General features: G+C 36.6%; 1 protein-coding gene across 1 annotated transcript in view; it reads left to right on the top strand.

Annotated features, from left to right (window-relative positions):
- The first annotated feature begins 1161 nt into the window (after positions 1 to 1161).
- Dchs2 (dachsous cadherin-related 2) overlaps positions 1162 to 10277 on the top strand; it is a 138394-nt gene continuing 129278 nt past the window's right edge. The window contains 2 exon segments of the mRNA XM_077803107.1: positions 1162 to 1340; positions 9499 to 9592. Coding sequence (XP_077659233.1) covers positions 1162 to 1340; positions 9499 to 9592 — 273 coding nt within the window.

The following is a 10277-nucleotide window of genomic DNA, read 5'->3' as shown; positions in this document are numbered from 1 at the left end:
TTCTACCCATTTACATATGGGCACTGACTTGCAAAGCATTCCTTTGCTTCACTCTTTTAAACCCTTTCTCTTTTCCTTCAGCATTTTGTCTCTTCTTGCTGGCTCGACATCAGTGATTCTCTGATCTGCCTGTTTGGGGGTCTAGAGCATAGGAGAACTGATTCGAGTGCTCAAGTGGAAGAAGGACTTGGTCTGCCTTGGACAGCATGAAGTACCCAAGAAACGCTCAGACATTCCTCTATGAGGTGGGGTGGAGGAAGCCCAGCACTCACTGTGTGCTAGAGTCCTTGTCACTTGAGGATCAATGTACTCTGCTTAATCTTGTGAGGCGCTATGCTCAGAAGGAAAGATCACTTTACCACATATGCTATGTTCTAAGTTTAAAAGTTTGATTTTGCCGAACCTATTTTACAACTTTTGTTCTTTACATCTTTGTTATTTTTCTGATTTGCTTTATTCTTTCTAACACGCCTATACTATACCATTGTATTGCTATAAAATTGGTTAATCCATTTAAAAAATATTTTTTAGTTGTAGAAGGACACAATACCTTTATTTCGTTTGTTTATTCATATGTGGTGCTGAGGATTGAACACAGGACCTCACACATACAAGGCCACAACCCCAGTCCTGGCTAAATCCATTCAGATAGACTCTTATTGTTTCTAATTTTTTACTGGAAAATGATAAAGTTTAATAACACTAAACTTGATCAAAATTTTCATGTTTCCCAATATGAAAAATAAAATTAAAAAGTCTGAGCTAGAATATAATTATTATTGAAGTCCAATGTCTTTTAATATGTGTTTAATTGCTTGTATTGATCTCACTTTATCTCTCAGCATCGTTGTTCCGTAACTCTCGCATGCTAGGCAGAGAGACATAACTACTCCACAACTGGTTCTGCTGGGAAATTTTTCTCAAGGCTAGGAGAAAGAGTAGAAGGAAAAATTTCAGTTCCTTTGCTTGAGCCACACAGGGTAAGTGGAGTTGCCATTACATTAGAAATGAGTGAGAGGGGAGTGATTTTGTGCAGTGAGTGAGGAGAACCCAAAAGTTCTACTTCGGCCATGTTAAATGTGAAATGCCCATGAAACAACTCTAGTGGGCACATCATGGGGGCCCTTCCACATGTGAATCTGGAGCCCACAGAAATGATCCATGCTGGAGGTATGTTGTCAGGCTTCCCTCATATGGAAGATATTTAAAATCATTACACTGGATGAGCTCACTAAAGCAGAGAGTGAAGAAAGAGAAAAGAAGACATTTACACAGCAGTTTGGAAGCACTAATGTCTCTGTGTTCGAGCCATATATGAAAATTATTCCCTTGGTGAAATCTTAGAGGTAAGAAGAAAGAATAAGAATGAGGTATCAGCTTTTATAAGTCTGTTTCTTTTGCCAGATCTCTGAGAAGGTCCATACTAGCCAACAAATTTATATCTGAGCTTCAGGGAAATAAAAACCTTGAATGAAATATTTAGTTAAAATCCTCTCATGAATTTGCTTGTCATTGTAAGGATTTACAGTATTAGACGTTATGCATGTATGTGGAAAACATAGTATTTATGATCCAAATTCATTTTTGGATAAACAGAATGTTTCTAATCATACAAGTCTCTTCATTTCCTGATATCTGTAAGAATGCTATGAAAGCATCCAGTTATGAATTGACTTGTTTTTGAAACATACAGTTTTCCCTTCGTTGTACTATTGTTTTGTAAAGAAGTGTAAAGTATTTGAAAACCAAGGCTGTCTTGAATAATTCAAAAGGTTTTACTGTGATATTGTTTGTAAAAATAACAGAAGACAGCAGTGTGTGATAGATGATCGGATGAACCAGAGAAATCTGCTCTTGTTACAAACACTGTGTTAGTCAGCTTTGCATCTGTATGACAAAATATCTGGAAACACAACTTAGAGGATGAAAGATATATTTTGACTCAAATTTCAGGTTTCAGTCCACGGTTGGCTGGTTGCGTTGCTAGTGAGCATCATGGTGGGGCGTGTGTGGAGGAGAAGAGCAGCATACCTCTTGACCAGGAGTGAGAGGGCCCGGGGAGGGGGTGTGAGAGAATTTTAGCAGCTTTTTCGCTGCTATAACTACAAGACCCAACCAGAACAATTGTAGGGGAGGAAAAGTTATTTGGGGTCTCCTGGTGTCAGAGGTCTCAGTCCATGGACAGCTGGCTTAATTCTTTGGGGCAAAAGGTGAAGCTGTACATCATGGTGGAAGAGTGTGGTGGAAGGAAGTGGCTCTCATGATGATCAGGAGCAGAAAAGAGACCCCATTCACCAAATACAAAATGTATACCCCAAAGGCACATCCTGAATGACCCAATTCCTCCAGCCACATGCTACCTGCCTACAGTCCCCTCTCATTTAATCTCATCAGGGGATTGATTCACTGATTAGGTTAAGGCTTTCATAACCCAATTATTTCACCTCTAAACCTTCTTGTATTGCCTCACACGTGAGCTTTTGGGGGACACCTCACATCCAAACCATAACATAGAGATAGAGAGATAGATAGAGAGATAGGTAGGTAGATAGAAAGAAGATGCAATCCTAGAGGCATTCATGCAAGGACACCTTCTTCAACTAGTCCCACCTCCTACTGTTTCCATTACTTCCAGATAATGCCATCAAATTATTAATGTACTATTTAGGTCAGAGCCCTCACGGTCCATTCATATCCCCAAAGTCCCACCTCTGAACATTGCTGCCCTGGGGATCAGGCCTTCAACATGTGAGCTTTGGGGAGCATTCCAGATCCAAACCATAATAAGTTCTGTTAATGCTAATAATAAACAGTTAAAAAGAGACTTTGAAACCACATAGTTAAAACTCATGAAAGTAGGAGTTGTAACTATATTTTTAGATGTGAAGTGAAATATGACAGAGGTATAATTTGGGCTACTTTGTGTACATATGTATGCCTATGCGTGTGCACGTGTGTGTATTATTACCAGTGAGATTAAAGCGAATTTTGAACATGAGTACTGAGCCAACCATTTACTTAAACTTGCTATATTATAATGTAGTATTTCTATCTCCTCTTTTGCCATGAGACTATTAAGAATATCAACATCGGAGGTCTGTTCACTGAAATAAGTAAATGAATCAAAGACAAATGGTAGATCATCCACTGGCAACCATAAATATCAATTAATTGTTCTTCTAAAGATGACTGTCTTATCTATGGAGGAAGATTTGACCTCATTAAAACAGCATTATTGGTGGAGAACTCTGGAAGAACCTCCATGTGGCTTTTGGGGGCTGGGTGGACTCATTCCTCTGACTTTGATCCATTTTAGCTTAGGTGCCTTGAAGAGTTTTTTATTTTCCATTTTTTTTTTATTTGTATGTGTGTGGGGTGTTCAATTAGGTATTAGAAGAATCTTCACAAAAGAGGTATTGGATCATGTTTTAGATAATGTTTTCAGTTTTAGTCACTCCACTACACATTATAGTAAAATGAAATTTTACAAAATGGAAAGTCATGAAATAAAAATTTTACTCAGCACAAACACTTTAGTTAGGACTTTAAATTGAATGATTTGGGTCATTTAAAAAAATAACTTTTATTTTTATTATAAGAGTAGAATGTAGAGGGATCAATGAATGGAGACCTTGGCTATAAGGGCAATTCAAATATCTTGAATGAATCCCTAACTATCAATAGATTTATTCACCAAAATTATATTAGTTTTGATTAACATGTATATATTATAAATTATATTATTTTTATTAACATGTATAAATTATACATATTAATGGGGTTCAGTCTGATATTTCAACATAGGTGTAGAGTTGTGCACTGATCAAATCCAGCTTCCTATGCATCCTCTGATTTTCTAAGAATTTATTCCCCTGTTTTAGATCAGGGGTTGGTAAACAGTGGCATCTGGGCTGGAACCAGTTAGCCTACCTGTTTATGTACCACTTGTGAATTAAAAATGCTTTTTACATTTTTAAATACTGGGGCAGAGGGAAGCAATATTTCATGACAAGTGGAAATTAAATACAATTCAGATTTCAGTCTCCATAAATAATTATTTTACAATAGTTCATGACAAGGGAAAGTTAAATGAAATTCAGATTTTGCTCTCCATAAATAAAAATTTTATTGTAACTCTGCTATTCATTTACAATAGTCTATGACTCTTTCATGGTAAAATGTCCAGGAGTGGAAAAAAATGGCCAGGAGTGGGCAAACTTTTTCTATTAAAGGGCAGATGGTAAATATTTTAGGCCTGAGAGGTGCACCATCTAGCATGTTTGAGAACCTGGGTTTGATCCAGACCAAAAAAAAACCCAAAAAACAAAAAAAAAAAAAAAAAAGAGGATACTCCTGTAGACCCTGTGACTCTTACACATCCACATTGTGTAAGTGGGTGTTTGAGAAAGAGGTACTAAAGGTGCACGTAGAGTAGCTCTACAGAGAGATGGCAGATGCCTACCAATACCAGTTTATACTTTGGTTCAGCATTTTAAAAGCTCAGCTCTTTTTCATAATATTTTTTTCTATGAAATTATTTCTTTGAAAATTGGAAAAAAAATAATGAAATAAAAACATTTTTATAGAACCCCTTATTTCCCCCATTAGACTATTTAACATTTGGCTTTTCTTGGATTTTGTTTTGTTGTATACACTAGATTCTTTTGGCACAAATGAGATATTTTAAATACAATTTTTCAATTGTTCTTTTCTGTAAAACTGAACACAATACTGTGGACATTTTATTGTCTTTAAATACACAGTTTTCATGGCTACTTTGAATTCTGTCTCACAGATGAATTATAATTTATTTAAAAACTGTTTTATTGTTGAGTATTTGTACCCTAGAATAAATAATACTATGTTGTGTCTTTTATACAGATATTTTACTTTGGATATTTCTTCATATATACTGAGATGAATAATTTTAGATTTGAGAGAATGTTTAACAGATGTATATGATTAAAAACAAAACTTTTTCCATATAGGCTATAAAAATGAGTGCATATTTGATTCATTTTTCTCACAATTTAATATATTATGGTTGCCAATTTGTAAGGCCACAAATGTTTTGTTTTTTATTAATTTGATTACTATTAAAACAGCATATCTTAAATATATTTATTTTTCTGTGAATTGTCAGTTCATGTCCCTTGTCTACTTTTTTTGTATTGGGCAATTAGAACCATTTTTATTTTTAAAGGACATTAACTTTTTGTATGTATTTGTTACAGATATCATACCTAATTTGCCATTAGATTTTTTTTTTGTATATGATTATTTTTTCAGAATGGAGTACTAAATGTTTGTTTTGACTTTTTCCTTTGTGATTTTTGGCATTGTTTTAGGTTTTAAATCCCTTTTTGCCTTAAATTTTCTTTCGAGTATGAGGCCAGGCCAAATATATATTTGTGCTTGAAGTGATTTCATTATTTGTGTTTGACATATCTGTATAGAATTTATTTCAGGATAAGGTTAACAGCAAACTGGGTCCCCCTAGCCCCACCCCCCGTACTTTGCCAATTTTTCTAGCATTTATGTTGATCCACTCACATTTCTCAGTGGTTTTCTTTGTAATATACAAAACTTGAGTTTTAAGGAGGATTTTTCTCAGATGCTACGTCGATGTGCTGCTGATCTGCCTGCTAATTCTTTGTGTAGATCATGCTGTTCTAATTGTTCAGTTTGTAACACTTCAGGGACAGCTCTTCTTCTCAATCCATTGGTTCAGGCTTCTTTTTGGGGGGAAGGGAGACAGGACAATAATTAAATAATAGGATTGGTGATTTCTAAATCTCATTCTTTAAGGCAATAAAAACATGTTATCACAAATTTTGGCTCTATCTTGAGGTCATCCATTCAAACTATTCATATAATAGTTGTAACAACTTCTCTGAGAATGCTTTTTAAAAGGTAAAACTAAAACACAGTTGCTTCCAACCTCTTAAATAGGTCCATGTATCTTGAGATTTATTTCCTTCTTCTTCTTTTGCCTAGCTGATTTTAATTGCAGTATTCTGGTGGTGTTAAAAACCATTATGTATTTTGATCTATGGGGATAAATCTTGGTTAATAAACTGTTTTAGGAATAAAAATTATTTTTCAGTGAGTGTTCCGTAAGTGTTATGAAACATTTTGTTCTTTTGTGTGTTCTCTGTAGGTCAAATAGGCAGAATAGTCATGAAAATCACTCTTACGCACAATTACTCAATTCATTCTTTCATGCAACAAGCATTTACTGCACTTCTCGCTGTGAAGCAGGCAACAGTGTTGTGGGTGCTGGAAATGCATCGGGGAGTGAGATAAGTGTAACATTTACCCTGGAGCTTAAATTCCAGTGAAGACATGTAGTTATCAGAAAAAATAAAATAAAAATGAAAATATATAATTCAGTACAGAGATAAGTGCTCTGAGTATTATAAGGACTCTCAAGTTGCTTTTGCTAAAACACTGTCTTCACTTGGGCCTGCAAATGTTCAAAAAGAAATTGGCATCTCTGCCTCCATTTCACGTCTATCTTCTTTGCTCGGAGTCACTTTGGATTCTAGGAAGAACAGGTTTGATCAATAAGCATCTTGTGATCAGTTAAAACTCCCTCCAAGACAATAGCAACTTTCCCGCCTGAGTGGTCCTGAGCTAATGATCAACCAGACCACAGTTCGACAAAGATTGCTTCAGTATGCCTATTTGTTCCTCTTGCCTATGTAAACTGGGAGTTCATGTCAGTGGCCCCTGAAGACAGGGATGGAAATCCTGGTACCTTTTATCTTCCTAGTAGAGCTACACCGATTAAAGTTCCTTTCCTGCTTTTTACCATTCACTTTTTACATTTGGTGTTTTCGGGCAAGTGGCTGGACCTGTTTGATTGAGATACCCAGAGTTGGGCTTTTGGCCTAGAACACGTGTAACTAAAGAGAAGCAAAGCAGAATAAGAAGAAACCATTTGCCAGAGGTGAAAGGAAGATATTCATGTCTTGGGTCATCAGGATGGCCTGTGTGGCTAGGTAGTATCTGTACCAAGACTTGAAAGAAATGAGAGAACAAGTTGTACAAGGTCTGAAAGGAAAGCCTTCCAGGCAGACAGAGCAGCAAAGACTCCAAGGTGCTGTGAATTCCAGTACCATTAAAGAGACCAACGTGTCCAGGAGGGAGATGAGGTCACACAGAGGTATCCAGGGATTAAGATTTTATTTAAGGGTGGGATTTTACTGGGTATGATGGTAGCCACGAGAAGATTCTGAGCGGGAGAGTAGTATGACTTCTGTCATTTAACAGTATCACTTTGGCTGCTTCAGTAGAAAGGGCAGGATCCCTGAAAAGATGGGAAGGGTAGCGGATTTTCAGGTGGTATGGTGCTAGAAATCAGGAGTTCCCTTTGAGCATGTTGCATGTGAGATACAGGAAGAGATGTTAACTGTCAGGAGGAGGATGATGCATGAGCCTGGAACAAGGAATGAGAATTGAGTCATCAACACAGATTGCTTTAGTGTCATCAGGCTGGGACACATCACTCAGGGAGTGTATTAGTTTCCTAGGGCCATCACAACAAATTGCCATAAATTTGGTGCCTTAAAACAACAGAAACTATTATTTCTTACAGTCTGGAGACTAGAAATCCTAGATTTGGCAAGGTCCAAGGGTAGAACCCATCTATATCTCTTCATTAATTCCAGCTTTTCTTCTGTAGTTACATTATCCCTCCTCTTCTGTCTGTTGTGCCTCTCTGCCACTCCTTATAAGGATACTTGTCATTGCACTTAGGGCCCACCTGGGTATTCCAGGATAAGCATCTTGTCTCAAAATCTTTAAATTCATCCCATTTTCCCATATAAGGTAATAGTTACTCTTGGATCATTAAGGTAATATTCACAGATCTTGGAATTAGAAGAGTTTACCATTTAGTCGTCTATAAGCAGTCCGTGTGAATGGAAAAGAAAAGTAGCCCAAGACTGTGCTTTGGGTCATGTCAGTGTTCAGAGGTAGGGTGAGACCACCCAGACAGTAAGGAAATGGAGGGAGGTCAGTGGGATATGAGGAGGAGGACAGTCAGACTCTAACGCTGGAGAGGCACATGCTTCAATAAGGAGATGCTTAGCTGTGTGGAAGGCTGCCAAGGGATTCTGAACCCAAGGACCAACATTAATTACTAAACTTGGTGAGATGGAGGTTGTTGGTGAACTGGCAAAATTGCATTCAGAGAGTGGCATGTTGTATCCACTGTGTTCCTCAATGTTGAATCCAACTTCTACTGGAATATGACAGCCCTGTGTTTGTAGGGTTAGTGGCCAGCCAAGTGCTTCAAATACAAGAAGTTGTTTCATGATTTCTTTTCTATTTGAAGTTCTATGGATGAATGTGCATGTCAATAATTTTGTTTCTTCAAACAAATCACTGTGTGCTTAGGGTAGAAATTTTGTAAGTGATAATAAAAAATAAAGAGGATTATTTTATTAAATTTTAAAATTGATCTAAAGTGCTTTCACTTTTTTTTCTAGTACTTTCTGTTTGCTCACTTTTTGGAGGGGAGCTCTGGGACTTTTCTAAAAACTTCCCTGACTTAAGTAATCTGATAGCTTAGGACTTGGCAAAGAGTCCTGCTGCCAACAAAATGTCACTTTATGACTTTGGGTTGGGTCTGGCTGATGTGAATGACTGAGACCCTCCACAAGGCTGACCAACAATGCTGACAAGGAGACCTTCTCAGGCAGAGGTGGTTGTTGTGCTAAGGACATGCACACCAGTCCTTTCTGACAGCTGCTAATAATTGAGTAAGCTGGAGTTTCCAAAGACAATGATAGATCTCCTAAAACCATATGGTAGTCTCAATAACATTGGCTGGATTGGAAGAAAAATACAATGAACCAAATTCTAAAATTCATTCTCAACCTTTTCATAGCATATATGAACAAATGTTTTGGCTTATGTAAAAACAAATTTCTTATTTCTGCTTTAAAATTCTGCTATTTCATTCAAAAAGCATGAACACATGTGTCAGGGCCAGTGTTCTCATGGCCATGTTAAGCATCTGTATTCCTCCTTATCTAGATGTTAACATGTGAAAAGTGGCAGAAAATTATTTAAATGTAAGAAAGCTAAAGATGGAATCTTAATATCATAGTGATATTGTGCATCTTTATAATGTCTCCATTAAACTGGTGAGCAGTCACACTCAAGGAGAACAGTTCTGAATCAGAATAAACTTAAAGTAAAATCATCAGCTTCATCGTAACCTAAAACAGGAAATTGAGAGAGAAAGCTGAGGAGCTCAGGATGGCATTGAGAGTTCTGGGATTGGCTCTATGAGTAGATTCAGGGGCAAAATCCTCCTGACGACTTAGGTCCCCAGTTTGTACCAGGAGGTACTAACAGAGTTTGACCGGGTTCTTCTGGTTTTGATTTAAATAGCTATCTCTGCAGAAAGGGCCCTCTGAGCATCTTTACCAATTAAGATTTCCTCTTAAGGCTTTGACAAAGCTATTTGCATTTTCTATTATTCAGGTTGCCCAACTTTACACGTCAGTCAGCAGATATTGGACAGTGTAAGCATCATAAAGATTCCAGATTAATTCGAGGCATTGAAGACCTAGTATTAGTAGGTGAAATATGTTGTTAGAGAATAGAAGTTAATGTATCTAGGGAATCGGGTAGAAACAGGGAAGATATACGTTCTTATTTTATAATTCTGAAACTCAGAATATGAACTGCCAACATAAATTGAAATCTGTACTTTTATCCCATGTTTGATTCCTTATAGTTTGCTCTGCCAAAAGTCCAGATGAGATAAAAGTTCTTGAAAGTGAAAACATGGAAACTTGGTTTTACATAAGCCAAAGCACTTGTTTACATATGCCATTAAGGCCGAGAATGACTTTTATAATGTAATTAATTGTATTTTTCTTCCAATCAAGTGAAAGTTATTGAGACTCCAATATAGTTTTAGAAGATGCATTTGTTTTTGGGAACTTGAGCCTTTTTTATTATTAATAGCTGTCAGAACAGAAGAGACCAGATGTATTTGAAGGTTAGTTTTTTTTTTTTTTTTTTGTAGTGAGGAAATTTGTGGATTTTCTGGTTCAGCCAATCTGACAAAAAAATAGCTCACAAATATGTTAACTGGCTGCATAGGATAAATTTTGCCAGAGAGTGTAAGATGGATGAGAGTGAAGATAAATTTAAAAGGCTATCTCATCAGTTAAAAAAAATAGACAATGAATGAAAGCAAATAAATATATTGCAATTATTAGGATTTTCATTCAGGCCTAGAGAGTCTCAACCTA

This window comes from Urocitellus parryii, chromosome 10, assembly GCF_045843805.1.
Source record: "Urocitellus parryii isolate mUroPar1 chromosome 10, mUroPar1.hap1, whole genome shotgun sequence".
NCBI lineage: Eukaryota > Metazoa > Chordata > Mammalia > Rodentia > Sciuridae > Urocitellus > Urocitellus parryii.
The sequence above is the reverse complement of the archived record's forward strand: the minus strand, read 5'-3'. Positions and strand labels throughout refer to the sequence as shown.